Genomic DNA, 13868 nt, shown 5'->3' on the forward strand with positions numbered 1-13868 from the left:
AGCAAGCTGAATATCTGTTTCATTTGAAGGCATTTAGAATATATTGCGTAGAGTGGTTGTGTATAGAGTTAAACCGTGTGCGCAAACTTGGTGGGGTGGCCAACTCGCTTGCCTGGCCAACTCGCTTATCCAGCACGTTATAAGAGTTGGTTTTCATGAATGAGAGACGGGGGGCTTTTGCCTTTTGCTATACACCTGCCCGAAGTGTAGTAGTGCAAAATAAGGGTTCGCCTTCAGTGCCGACTTAGAGAAAAAGGCTAATATCAAAGGCATCGTCAAAACATCAGTGTTGACTATCCGCGCAATCGCCTACTCGTCCACTCGGATGGTTGTTGGTCGTGTTGGAATTGGTGACATTCTCGGCGTTGAAATGTCGAAATCAAACGCTTGCTTGACGATATCAAAAACGAAATTGTACTAGATCCGACTGTAACATCTAGGGGTCTCTTTGAGCAGTCTTCAAATCGACTGAACTAAGTATATGCGGGTTTCAAGGTCAGCGCAGAAAAAAAAGCCATGCCTCTGACGGGTAAAATTCTCGGAGAATACAACCCTCCGGCCGTCGATGAAGTTGACACGAAGTGGGTAGCCATAGTATCTGATGCTATAAATTGAGGTCCAACCAGACAAGTTCCATTTATAGAGCGCAATCATGATGCTATTGATGAATGAGCAGAATGCTGGCGAGAAGTAGAAGCTGGAGCTGAAGCTGAATCCGTAGTAGCAGAGTCTTGGCAAAACAGGCAACCATCGCCAGCCCATTGCGCAACCAACAGGACGAAAATTGTTAATAAAACCGAGCAATCCGTCTTCGACAAGGCGCGAGAGCAAAATGCTTCCTCAACAGGTTCGGAATTCTCTTCAGGCACTGCATATCAGCATCAATGAGTTTTCTACGTTCGTAGCTTCTCGCGGTCTCGACGATGACGTCTTTACTTCCACCACAGCAGAAGGCGGCCCCCACCTTCAGGACACTCTTGCTCAGCTTCAACAACTCTGTGAGATTGCAGAAGAGTGTATGTGGCCCTTGAAAATCTATGGAAACTTTCTGCTAAACGAGCTACCAGTAGCAAATGTTCTCCACGAAATGCGTAGTCCCATGCAGACATCAGGAAGCTGCAGCACTGTCACGGTGCATCAGCCTTTGGACATGTCTCAAACCACTCAAGAATGCAGAAAATCATACCAAGATTCTCCTGTCGAAACTCGCTCTGTGGGTCTTGAGCACGATAAATCGTTTGAAAACCTACCTGTCTCTAGCCTTACCCGGGATCTGCTGCGCAGAGGGGTACATCCTATCCGCTTTCCGAGGGATCCAAGCCTCCAGATCGGACCTATTTATCTCAGTGATATTGGAGAGGACGAAACTCCACTAATCATCATGCCCCCCAAGCGCGATCCCTATGAAGAACGGCCAGCCTCTTGCCCTGAGCCATTAGACCAGTTTGCACACTGTAAAATCTTAGTAGCAGGGGATAACTGGATGAACCAAAAAATCATGGTGAAGTTCCTTGGGAAACTAGGGATCCATAATAACGCCACAGCTTCAAATGGCCAAGCTACGGTGGACGCTGTTCGAGAGTCGATGGAGATCTACCAACCTTTCGACTTTATATTCATGGATGAGCGAATGCCGTTCTTCAGTTGCCGCGAAGCCACGGTTCTGATTCGCAAGATGGGATTTCAAGGTCCAATATGCGCTTTGCTGGTCAATGTGTCGTTAACAAGCAAGGAGAAAGCTTTCGACGCGGGTGTTACTACGATTCTCCAGAAGCCATTCCGGTTCAGTGCGGTTCGAGATACCCTGGAGCAGTATCTGACGCCTCTTGTCGAAAAGCCAATAGTTGACGAAACGCCATTACCACGACGGAAACCAGATATCAACTCGAAACTTTAGGCCTCTTTTTGGTCTTTTGATGCAGCATGCATGCTTTCCTCTGTTGTCCGTGCTTCAAGAAGTTACACGAACGAAACTGTTATATTACTAAACTTGAGAAAGTTGGCTTCATAGCTCATTTCTTTTGGATACTCCAGTCGTAGGGCGAAATCAAGTTACTATAGATCTGCTGGGAAGGCTTCGCATCCCTATAATTCAATTACTAGTCTTGTTGGCATTGTTTGGAATGAAAGAGTCGTATTTGGCAATTTTGATATGGTCAGAGAGATCATTACAATTAGTGGCTGATGTCGTTTTACCTTGTATCATGGCTAGCTGTTCAGCTGAGCCACCAATTTATTTAGCAAGTCTTACGCCAAAACTATGTACTCATTGCAAGCCAAGCTGCTTTTGGTACACATTATCACTCATACTGAAAACCGTTGCTTCACCAAAACTCGACTACTCTCACGCATTCTCAGGAGTAAGTAATGCAGCAGCCTTTGGCTGCGTCCGTATCGGAAGGGTAAAAACACTTTAAGTAAGCTTTCGCAATCCAAACTCGTAAGCAAAAGTCATCGGATCAGCCAATGTAACTGCTAGTGGGTAGTATGGTGTGCATGACGTCTGCGCGTCATACAAGAAAGGTATTTCGTGTTAAAGTCCGATCTGGAGCTGACTATGCCACTGTTACACTGACTGATGAGAGGACTCCAAGTGCATACGTCATGATTAGTGTTGACGGTGGTACCTGTGTTGTACGGGACTATATCGAGTGACGAAACAAAGAACGATGCATTCACGACTGGAGGCACGTCAGGAGATGAGCAGCCTCACCGTTAAACAATCTTCGGGGATGTGACACATGGTATCTTTGACTATTCGAGTTTCAATTCGAGTGGTCTTACTATGAAAGCTTCTATGATAAGACATGGCGAAGAAGAACTAGATGCGTTTGGAGAGGGAGTAGCCACCAAGTGTCGTACCCCATGAGATTGGGCAACGTGGCAACAGCACCACAGTGTCACTTGCGATACCACATCCTCGTCACCTTCTGCTGTCTCATCTTCTTCTGCAGCTGAAAAATCCCATAAAGAAGAGCCTCAGCGGTAGGCGGACAACCAGGGATGTAAATGTCCACTGGCAAAATACGATCGACACCGCGAAGCACACTGTAGCTGTAGTGATAGTAACCCCCGCCATTGGCACAGCTGCCCATGCTTATAACCCATTTGGGATCTGGCATCTGGTCGTAGCAAAGCCGGACAGCAGAAGCCATCTTGTTGGTGACGGTACCGGCGACGATCATGATGTCGGCCTGGCGTGGCGAGGCTCGGAAGATGATGCCCAGGCGGTCCTGGTCATAGCGTGGCATGGAGCAGTGCATCATCTCGATGCCGCAACATGCTAGGGCAAAGGTGAGAGGCCAGACGGAGCCTTGCCGTGCCCAGTTGGCAATCTGATCGAACGTCGTTCTTGGGTGCGTGTCAGCCTCCTGGGTGATCGAGTCGAGCCAGGTGTGAGGGTGGACTTACAAGACATATTCGACTGCATTGCTCGGCCCTGCCTGTGAAGGCAGTGGGGTCATTGTTGGGAGGAGACTCTTGGACCGGGTATTCTTGGGGCCGTGGCTCTGATGGCGCCTACCATTCACACATGTAGCTGGTAGAAGTGATAGCACTGGTGGTGTTCTGGGAACTAAGGCCAGGCGATGGGCAGCAACTTGATGTCAGTCGTCAGCTAGAATAAGCAAACTGGGGAGAGGGGAAGTACTGCTGAGCATGCGTGTAGTTGCCATTGGAGAGAACGAGGATATCGTATAAAGAAGGGTAAAGATGAAAGAGACTGCAGAGAGGGGCAGTGGGTGATTGTTCAAGATTAGGTACAAGAGGGAAGAGAGACAGCAAGTGGCTTGCCACCTTGTAATCTGTGCCCAGCGCTCATTGTGAGGAGCGAACCCGGAAAGGCATCTTGCAGAAACAAGGATTCACATGCACGTGAGGCATTGGGAGAGAATAGGAGCATACATCTGAAAATAGAAGAAAATCACAAACTAAATGACCCAAAAGTGATAAGAGACAGTTTAGTAATAGCTATAATGGTAAATAAGATACATAAAAGGGTGCATTCATGGTGCTGTGCGTCAGTGTCGACTCTGGTGCTGAGTAGCATGAGGCTCAAGCGACTTAGAAAAAGTAGGAAGTCGGCAGAACCGACCATGGTTTTTGGGTGGGCATCGGAGCGTACCTCAACATTTCGCTCAGCCCTATATGGCCGGATGTGGTATGTTAAGCGTGAGGACCCACCGCTCCAAAAGAGACCGTGCCGTGCAGGGGCATGCAGAATCCATCGGTCTTCTTGGATGGGACGCAGTGATTTGCTCGTCGCTAGCGTCGCTGCCGGCTCTCCCCGTCACAACCGCTTTCACCCGCTATGCTACATGCCTGTGCTAGCACCATCGCCGCTGGTGAGTATCTTCACTTGCATACACACCCTGCCTATCATGCATTTCCAAATGGACTTGACTCGAAAACTCATTCGGGACAGAATGAGTTCCCAACATACGATTACTAGATTTAAAATGACACCAGATGTGCGCCTTAAGTACATATATGATAACATATATATATCTGATGACCACGACACCAAGGTTCAGGCCGCCCGCGTTGTAGCTATGGATCAATGTCATTATTGCACACCCCACATAGCAGATAGTACACCTGGTGGGGATCGGCCCGTCCACAGTACAATGACATCGCATTCTCTCCACTCAAGCCCAGACAGTAGCCAGATGCATGTCCAATCACCTTTCCCTTGTTTGTTTCGATATGACTTAGTGCATGAATAGCTACTCTACTATCGGAGTGCTACCAGTCGTCCGTCTACTTACACTGCACAAGTCAAAATTAAGCAGCCACTCGTGTCTCCGCGGAGCTTACCACCCACTAGAGCTGCCGACAACCGGACAACCTGCTCCAGGTCTCCCATCAAAGGGATTATGTGACACCGGGAGTATTTGTGAACCCCTTTACTACACCCTCGCCGGAACTCAACAAGTGCACTCTCCCTGCGGGGAAAACAACCTCTGCTGTAGTGACCAATCAGTGTCTTGACAAATGACTTTTCACTGTCTTCTTCGATTTGACTAACCGCGCTTGCCCGAGAAACACTTTCCGCCATACATTCTTAGTTGTATATGAGATTGCATCTCACAAGAACATGTGAGTTGCATCGGCGAGGAGCGGCTTTCGTAAATCAGCCAACCCATGGAATGATGAAACTTTATTTATAGTGAAATCCTTTTATCCAAAAGTACTATTTTACAACACCATTCACAAAAGCCAAAGGGTATCTGCAACGAGAAGGGTAACACAAATCCTACAATCAATCCCTATTCAAGACATCAATGATCCACTGGACTGCATTCTTCGCTTCCTTCAGTCCATACGGCATGGTGAGTACAAAGCAATGCATCTGCTTCTCCCAATGAACCCACTCTCCCTTGACGCCTGCTTTCGCGCATTTCTCACGCAGTATGATACCATCGGGGCTCAAGACATCGTGGCCAGCAGTGATACCATGGACCTTGATGTTCCTCTTAGCCAGCAGCGAGATATCAGCATTAATAGGAGAGATGCGGCGATCGGCAGCCTCCCAGTCACCGCGCCAGACTTTTGCCGTTTCTCTGATGGTTTTAGGTGTAAGAAGAGGGTCTTTGGGCGCAATCTTATCGATGTCTGGGTTTTTGCGGGTCAGGTCGATTGAGGCGCATACGGTCATGATGGCTATAGGATGCGGGTTCGTTTCTTGTTGCTCGCTGTCTTCTCTTAGAGCCTCCAGGACAAGGCATAGAGCGATGTTTGCGCCGGATGAGTCGCCCGCGAGAATGACCCTTTCTCCGGCTTTCTCGGCCTCTGCCATGAGAACGCGATATGTCTTCAGGCACATGGGAAACGAACTTGGCGCGGGATTGTTGGGCGCAAGCGGAGTTGAGACAATGGAGATGGTTGTATCGGGCATGTCTTTGGCCATCTTTGCGCATAACTCGTAGTGTTGTGGTGAGGGCGGTTCCTGCCAGCTGCCTCCTGCAAAGTAATATATCCGCTTTTTGCAGGGCTTTACAGGTCTGTTCGGGGGTACCATGTCGTATATGTACATGTCGCAAACAGTGCGTTCGCGGAGTGTGCATCCGCTCAGCTTCGACTTGGACGGGTTGAGCCGGATGGAGCCATCCTCGTGCTTTGGCGTGCGATTCCCAAGCTGAGAACGCATTAGTCTGACCAGTGACTGGACGACGAACATGAGAAGAGTACGGTCATTGCGGAGGGAAACTTGGATGGATGAGCCTGACTCCGTAGCCCCAGTAGTAAGTTCATCAGATCTCATGGCGATTATGTTTGGTATTCAGAGTGATTCGAGAAGAAGGTGAAAAGAGACCCTGCAGCAGGGAGTCAGCATGCAGGGTAGGAGACCGCTTGTATGCATCCATGCTGACCGTAAGGTGCAGCCATCATTGATATCTGGGAATTTGCATTTGTCACGGGACGAGCGACACATTGATGGTAAAGAAAGGGATCAATGACGTTGTGGCGCAGCTTGTGAAGATCGATTCGGGAGCCCTAGACAGGCTCGGGAAGATCTGACATGTGTTGGCGGATCTGCACCCAGCAAGACAGCAGCGTGAATGTAAACTGACGAAGGCAGCGCTGTACATATCAATAAGAGCGGGTTCTAGAACCGCTCAGAAAGAGAAGCTAGCCTGGAAATCATCATCTGATAGTTGAGTTGAGATAGTTGCGTTCCGGCTCATGACGTTGCTCGACACGATGTCGCCATGCCCGCGCCAAGCCAAGAGGCACTCCCAATTTTGTGCCGCCTTGGGCTATCACTATTGACATCTCCAACATCGCAACTCGTCTTGCTGTGCACCACTGCTACATGATATGGAAATACGAAATATCCTATACGTACCAACAACTCCCATTTCAATGGCCATTGTGATGCGCGTGCACGAGGGCGGATCTGAGCAGATGACGTAGCGCGCTTGGATTCCAAAGGACAACCCACACTACACATGTCGTTGAACCCTATGCCAACGATCGTTCCTACCAAAGTTTATTCCTGCCTTATCGGATTTTCTGCATGCAGTATCTCACCGACAACATGTGGCTAGTGCACTGGCTGGCAGAGACTAATCAGTTATTTCTGACGTGCGCAGACGTGGAGAACAGCCCACTCACGCTGGGCAAATGTCTTGGTCTCGAGCGCTGAGTGGCGGTGCAGCAGGCGGAAATTGCTGCCAGGACCGAATCCCGCTCGCTAACTGTACAACTCCCATGCGCCTGAGCCGATTCCGTCTTGGGTGTCTTGTCATTCTGGGCTTCCTTCGTTCCATTTCGTCTAACTGGCGACACTCCACCTCGTTAGCATGTTTAGCAGCATCAACGCCTTGGCCTACGTGGGTCGACCAAGACTTGCAAAACAACCGACCTTATCGGGGAAATTTGTTAAAGATGAAGCACGCCGGACAATGGATATACCAATTAATTAACAAGTTCCGACTGCAAATCCATCAACTCACTTTCCACGCGACGTCATCAGTCAATGGCTTCGCAAGCCTATCTCACGGACGAGGAAATTAAGAAATTCATTGACGATCTCGACCACGACAAAGATGGCAACATCAGCTACTGGGAACTGGAGCGAAAGCTGGATCAGGTGCACAAGGAGATAGCCCCGAAAGCCCAACCGCATAATCTTCACCACAAATCTCGTGGCGATGAAGCTCGACACGAGTTCCTCAGGCACGTCATTGGAACGCGCGAGGACCACATCAAACGCGACGACTTCGCAAGGACCGTGAAAACATGGGAGATTCCTTCGCTTGAGGCTGATCGCAAAGAAGCAAAAGATGAAGACGACTACCTAAAGCACATCTCGCTCTATCGGCGAGCGCGAGCCTACTGGGCTGTCAAGGGGCCCGAGATCGTTTTTCTAGCACTTGTCCTCCTGCTTATGATCGGTTTCGGAGTCTGGCAATTCGTCAAATATCTCACTTTCGACCAGTACACGCCTGCATTCGGATGGGGAGTTGTGCTTTCAAAGACGTGCGCGGGCGTGCTATACCCGACCTTCTTTTTCCTCATTCTCTCCATGTCCAGGTGGCTGTCGACGTTCCTCCGCCGCTTCTACTTTATTTCGAGATTCATCAACTGGGACCTGTCTCAGTCATTCCATATCAAGATCTCCATTGTCGCGCTAGTTTTTGCGACTTTGCACGCTATTGGCCATCTTAGCGGCTCCTTCGTCTTTGGTAGTATGGCGAGTCGACAAGATGCGGTTGCCAACGCCCTCGGGCCAGATGCTGTACCGCGCTCATATACCAGCTTTCTACGTTCTCTGCCAGGGTGGACCGGTCTTACATCTCTTGGACTTTTCTATCTCCTGGCAATCATGAGTATGCCTCAGATACGAAAATGGAGTTATGAGGTCTTCCAACTCGGCCATTTGCTGATGTTTCCCATTATTGGGTTCATGATGGCGCATGGTACTGCAGCCCTTTTGCAGTGGCCAATGTTTGGATACTGGCTTGCTTTCCCGACGCTAATGGTTCTCTTTGAGCGCGTTTGGCGGTTGGTTCTAAGCTTTCGCCCGATCACTGCTGACATCGAGCTACTGGACGAGGAGACTGTCGCTATCACGGCAAAAGTTCCCAAGACTCGCCCTTGGGACTATAAGGCTGGTCAATATGTGTTTGTGCAGGTTCCACAACTGTCACGGTTCCAGTGGCATCCGTTTACGGTGTCTACATGCATCAAGAACACCATGCAGGTTCATATCAAGGCTGATGGCGACTGGACGAACCAACTCCGTGATCTGGCTAAGCAGGGGGGTAAGCAAAGCATCAAGATTGGATTAGATGGTCCATTTGGCGCACCCGCGCAGCGATTCTACGACTTCGAGTACAGCATGGTCTTCGGGTAGGCTGAATACGCCCTATGTTCATAAGACCCAAGTGCTAACGCCCTACAGTGCCGGTATCGGCGTGACACCCTTTTCCGGAGTACTGACCGATCTACAACACCATGAACTCGAACGCGTCAAGTCTCAGGAAAACTCCGCTGAGCTCTCCGACGACACTCGTCAACAATCATCGCCTTACACCAACCACCGCCGAGTGGACTTCCACTGGATGGTCCGCGATAAGAATAACCTGCTCTGGTTCTCTGACCTCTTGAACGAAGTCTCTCGAACAGGACCTAAAGCCCCAGATCTCGACATCCGCGTCAACACGTACGTGACACAGAAGCGCAAGCAAATCTCTCAACATGTCTTCAGGTGGTTGTTGGAAAAACATCGCACGCCAGAGTTTCCTCAGTCGACCATCACTGGTCTTGTTAATCCTACACATTTTGGACGCCCAGACATCCGCGGCATCATGGAGCGACATTATGATGATATGAGCAAGGTGCTAGCGGAGGGACTGGTTGATAAGAATCAAGGCGGAAACGATGAAGTCAAGGTTGGAGTCTTTTTTTGTGGTCCGCCAGTGATTGGTCAGCAGATTGCGGATCAGTGCAGCATGTTGAGTGCGAGGGCGCGGAATGAGGGTAGGAAGATTGAGTATCGATTCATGATCGAGGTCTTTGGTTAGATTGTGCAATTTGGAAATATAGAAATATCTATCAAAACTCTTGATTCCCTAACTCTAAACAAAAATTCTGATTTCCATTGTTTGTGAAAGCAATATTCCACCAGACAAAAGAGGTGAAAACAACGTTGCGTATCCATGAACTTCGAATGCAGGGCACGTGCACTACTACGTATCGCCACTAACTCCGCAGCATTAACGCCGACGTGTCGGAACGGCACCTCCACACCCGCACTCACCACCTATACACAAACATTCTCAGCAACCACAAACCCACCATAACCTCCTCTTACTTAATCCCTCGCAAAAACCGCTACCCCCTCTTCTACCTCTCTCTCTACACCCCTCTAATTCCCCCCGGATTCACCTCAACCCACCAACCCCGCTCCACTCCCCCCCCTCTCTCTCTCTCCATCCACTCCGCAACCATGGCCTCAACCGCCGCAAAGCGCCTCTTCAAAGAATACCGAGCCCTCTCCTCCGACCCCCCCGAGGGCATAACCGCGGGCCCCATAAACGAAGACGACATGTTCATCTGGGAAGCGCTGATTCAAGGTCCCGAGGGCACACCGTTTGAAGGCGGCGTGTTCCCTGCTGAACTGCGTTTTCCAAAGGATTATCCGCTTGCGCCGCCGAAAATGAAGTTTCTTACTGATATGTGGCATCCGAATGGTAAATGTTCTTCCTTCCCACACATTACACACACACACACATAGGAGTCTGATGGGCGAGGGGAGGTTGGAGAGAAGGTGGATTTATGCGGAAAAGGAAAAAAAAATGGAAAAGCGAAGCTAACGTTCGGTGATTTAGTCTATCCCAACGGCGAAGTCTGCATCTCGATTCTCCACGCGCCAGGCGAAGATCCAATGCAATACGAACAAGCGTCGGAAAGGTGGTCGCCGATACAGAGTGTGGAGAAGATACTGATTAGTGTGATGAGTATGCTGGCCGAGCCGAATGATGAGAGTCCGGCGAATGTGGATGCGGCGAGGATGTGGAGGGAGAAGAGGGCCGAGTATGAGAGTATTGTTCGGACCAATGTGAGGAAGAGTTTGGGCTTGTGAGATTCGGTTTATGGAGCATGCAAGTTATGAATTCACATGTGCAGTATGGAGTTGGGATTGAAAAATGTCATCATCTTCGGTTTTGTTTCGCTTGTTGTGCGGTTGATGATTGATGTGAAGCATTTATTTGAAAAAATAAAAATTAAGAAGAACAATAATAGTAATAACGCCGTGTCCCGCTGGCCCAAATTCATCAAGGATTCTCGCCCTCATCCCGTCATAATCTCATAATCGCTCAAACAATCTCCAAATCAAAGGCCTCGCCATAGCCATTGTAGCACACGCCCCGGTAATTCCACGTCGGACACTTGGCTTGTACATTACCACTCCGATCCGTAGCGCGACTGAAAATCGTAACACCCTTGCCCTTGTCAATCTTGACTCTTGCTTTCCACAGTGTCCACGCCCATTTGAGCTCCACATTCTTGGCGTCTTCGCCTTCGCACTCGTTGATCAGCTCAGCCTCCTCCCACGACTGTCCATCATCGACGCTAACTTCGACCTTGGCAATGGGACCGTCTGCTCCACTGGGTAATGCGTAGCCCCTGACTTCGATGGTGCAATCGGCATCTCGTTGGACGGTAGTTCCGGACTTTGGGACACCGACGACGCTGTTGACTGGCATTTCCACAATCGAACTCACTTTGCCCCACCATTCTTTTGCCTTTTCCTTGCTATCTGCCTCTGGGGGCAGGACCTTGTAGTCTTGCTGCTGGTAGTAGTTCTGGCTCTCGCCTAGTTGAACGGATATCTGATCGAGCCACTTGACACACCTGGCGCCAGCAATGCCGGGAGTGACGACGCGAACAGGGGCGCCGCGGTTTGGTGTGAGTGGCTTGCCATTCATCTCAAGAGCAATCATAATCGCATTCTCTGGATTCATCGCTCGTGAAAGCGGGATGCTGGCGCCGTAGTAGCTGTCGTCTTGTGTGGTCGTCTGAAAGCAAGAAAAAGCGACATGAGCTTCGCTCATTTTTCCCTCTTCAACCTTTACACCGGCCTTGTCCAGGACGTCTTTCAGAAGAGGCCCACTCCACTTGCAATTCATGACTGCGCCATCATACCAGTCTATGCCGCAAACTTCCTTTAGTTTCGTTCGCATGGTATGGCGACGGTTTCCAGCACACTGCAGCGCACTAACAACATGGTGCTGCGGAAGTGCCTTGAGGTCTGCAATGGAAAGCGAAATCTCATTGTTTACAAGCCCGGTAATCGCTACTCGGTGCGTATCAATGTCGATGTACGGAATAGGCCCATGGTTACGATCGTAGCCGTCTTGTGTGATGAAACTAGACCCACTGTTAGCCCCCCAGATTTCACTCTTGCTCCACTACTGGCGCTTGCGGCTCTAATATACCTCTGAACGAGCTTGTCAAGCTCCGGCTCGCGATTTAGCGGCTTTTCGACCGAGTATACAAGCTATGACATCAGAGTCAGCCCTACGGTTCGTATAGAGAGCGAAAAACCCAGTCTGGGGGCCAAACTAGGTAACATAGTCTGCCGTTTTGGGCAAATTTGATGGCGAAAACGGGGCATGTACCTGAACCATGGTGGTCGATTGTGGTATGGCGGCGATGGCGTGATTGAGTGATGGAAGGCGTAGACGAAAAGCAGCGGGACCGCGCAGGTATAAGCGACGGCCGTGGGGGCGGGGTAACGGCGGCTTCGGCTTTATGGCTGGAACCACGTGTTGGTGCAATGAGGCAGGTGCAGAGGCGGTGAACGGGTAGCAGCGGTCTGGCGACCTTGGTTCCTTGGAGATGCACACAGGTTGGGGATGAGAAGGAGGTCGAGGATTTATTGAATCCTGCACGATATGCTTTGATCGGCGTCATGGCGCTTGAATGGCAGTAGCTTTGGTGATATCGGGGTCTACACGGTGGTTCTAGTATTGGGTTTGGCCATCTGCTTTTGTAGGGTCACTGCGCAATCGCCGTTATTCACTTCGGGGATTAGCTAATATCGGGGTCTACGTCACGTCGGGGACTACTTGAGAACAACGCTCAATGGTCCTGTTATAACACCCATTGAACTCGTGCATTCTGTCGTCGTATACTCACTTATCAGTACACGTTCCTTCTGCAACATCCCGATGACGCGACCCCTTCTGTATATCGCCATTGGTTGAACCTCCTCACCAGCCGCACATGCATACATTTCTCTCCACCTTACGCCCGAAAAGCATATCGAGACTATCCGTATCGAGCAGATCTATTCTCTCCTCGTGCTCATCTCATTGGCCTCTGTGCTGTGGACGGTCTGACCGCTATCTTGAGGCAGAGCACTGATGCTTCCGCCGCCGATCAACCCCTATGTATGGATCTCGTGAGATACCACGTCTCGCTGCCTCATCCTCGAACGACTTATCATCCCGTTGGAAGAACTGCCGATCCTGGTACCGTTTTGTTTTCACACCTCCGCAATCTGGCACGTATAAGCCATTGAAGAAGGAAAGTGGTGGTTCCGACCGAGCATCTTCATGGGCTGGGAAATCTGGATACTCCTCCGTTTCCTGTTCGGGCAGGTCCTTACCATCCTCGCTATCAACTCTCCTCAACACCCCCTCCATGACCTTCCATATTCCCCCTCTCCTTTTATCCGCTCTTTCTCGCCGTTCCCTTTCCTCTCGCTCTCTTTCCCTCTCCCTCTCCCTCTCCCACAAAACATCTTCCACACCGCCAGTCCTACACCGCACACATTCCCCTGTACACGTATGCACCTGCTTAACAACAACGCATCCGACCCTCTTCTCTCCTTCTTCCCTAGTGCTAACCCCGCGAGTATCCCTCGAACTGTAGCGAGCATCTCCAGCTACGAGCGCCAACGCTGAAATCACCACCATCTGAAAAGTCATGAATAGGATAGGTATGAAGATCAGAGCTGCATCTTGAACAGAATTTTCACTCATGATGTCGGTCTGAGCGAGATGGAGGTGAGTAGGTGCTATGCTGAGTACTTGATCAAGAGTGCAGTATCGATTTTCTTCTAGTGTGAATGGTACATGTATTGTCTCGTTGCGAACGGAAGCAGGTATGTATACACGGATGATACCAAGATACTTCGTTTGTCGTTTGATCATGTTCGCTGGTTAGAAACTGGGAAGAGCAGTTACTGCGAGGTAGTCGCATTCTGCGGTTGTCGATTCGAGCATGGAAGACCCTCTGGGCAAATCAAGCATCTTACAACTCGCGAGCTAATTAGCATACTGGAAATGCGTTGGGTCGAGTTGTAGGAAGACAGCTACGTTCGCTCAACATGCTGCGTTTGGTCGGACACG

The 13868-nt window shown here is 50.0% G+C and overlaps 9 protein-coding genes across 9 annotated transcripts; 4 read left to right on the forward strand and 5 right to left on the reverse strand.

Annotated features, from left to right (window-relative positions):
• Positions 1-459: 459 nt before the first annotated feature.
• Positions 460-837, reverse strand: COCCADRAFT_107303 (uncharacterized protein; the record flags this gene model as incomplete). The annotated part of the gene is made up of 1 exon (XM_007718349.1): positions 460-837. A coding segment is annotated over one exon (378 nt), but the record flags the coding sequence as incomplete, so codon positions are not given.
• On the forward strand, positions 833-1897 carry COCCADRAFT_107276 (uncharacterized protein; the record flags this gene model as incomplete). Its single annotated transcript, XM_007718350.1, has 1 exon — positions 833-1897. One exon carries the CDS (start codon positions 833-835, stop codon positions 1895-1897), a length of 1065 nt encoding a protein of 354 aa, XP_007716540.1.
• A 1003-nt stretch (positions 1898-2900) lies between these two features.
• COCCADRAFT_40425 (uncharacterized protein) lies at positions 2901-3674 on the reverse strand (the record flags this gene model as incomplete). The annotated part of the gene is made up of 3 exons (XM_007718351.1): positions 2901-3351; positions 3412-3598; positions 3650-3674. 3 exons carry the CDS (start codon positions 3672-3674, stop codon positions 2901-2903), a joined length of 663 nt encoding a protein of 220 aa, XP_007716541.1.
• A 1042-nt stretch (positions 3675-4716) lies between these two features.
• On the forward strand, positions 4717-4989 carry COCCADRAFT_107297 (uncharacterized protein; the record flags this gene model as incomplete). The annotated part of the gene is made up of 1 exon (XM_007718352.1): positions 4717-4989. The coding sequence occupies one exon, from the start codon at positions 4717-4719 to the stop codon at positions 4987-4989; it is 273 nt and encodes a 90-aa protein (XP_007716542.1).
• Positions 4990-5260: 271 nt separating this feature from the next.
• COCCADRAFT_8590 (uncharacterized protein) lies at positions 5261-6262 on the reverse strand (the record flags this gene model as incomplete). The annotated part of the gene is made up of 1 exon (XM_007718342.1): positions 5261-6262. The coding sequence occupies one exon, from the start codon at positions 6260-6262 to the stop codon at positions 5261-5263; it is 1002 nt and encodes a 333-aa protein (XP_007716532.1).
• Positions 6263-7480: 1218 nt separating this feature from the next.
• COCCADRAFT_8591 (uncharacterized protein) lies at positions 7481-9530 on the forward strand (the record flags this gene model as incomplete). The annotated part of the gene is made up of 2 exons (XM_007718343.1): positions 7481-8856; positions 8909-9530. 2 exons carry the CDS (start codon positions 7481-7483, stop codon positions 9528-9530), a joined length of 1998 nt encoding a protein of 665 aa, XP_007716533.1.
• Positions 9531-9955: 425 nt separating this feature from the next.
• COCCADRAFT_107270 (uncharacterized protein) lies at positions 9956-10591 on the forward strand (the record flags this gene model as incomplete). Its single annotated transcript, XM_007718353.1, has 2 exons — positions 9956-10199; positions 10338-10591. The coding sequence occupies 2 exons, from the start codon at positions 9956-9958 to the stop codon at positions 10589-10591; spliced, it is 498 nt and encodes a 165-aa protein (XP_007716543.1).
• Positions 10592-10826: 235 nt separating this feature from the next.
• Positions 10827-12140, reverse strand: COCCADRAFT_29721 (uncharacterized protein; the record flags this gene model as incomplete). Its single annotated transcript, XM_007718354.1, has 3 exons — positions 10827-11880; positions 11949-12010; positions 12132-12140. The coding sequence occupies 3 exons, from the start codon at positions 12138-12140 to the stop codon at positions 10827-10829; spliced, it is 1125 nt and encodes a 374-aa protein (XP_007716544.1).
• Positions 12141-12857: 717 nt separating this feature from the next.
• COCCADRAFT_29722 (uncharacterized protein) lies at positions 12858-13670 on the reverse strand (the record flags this gene model as incomplete). The annotated part of the gene is made up of 1 exon (XM_007718355.1): positions 12858-13670. The coding sequence occupies one exon, from the start codon at positions 13668-13670 to the stop codon at positions 12858-12860; it is 813 nt and encodes a 270-aa protein (XP_007716545.1).
• Between the last annotated feature and the right edge of the window lie 198 nt (positions 13671-13868).

This window comes from Bipolaris zeicola (genome assembly GCF_000523435.1).
Source record: "Bipolaris zeicola 26-R-13 unplaced genomic scaffold scaffold_227, whole genome shotgun sequence".
NCBI classification, from domain to species: Eukaryota; Fungi; Ascomycota; class Dothideomycetes; order Pleosporales; family Pleosporaceae; genus Bipolaris; species Bipolaris zeicola.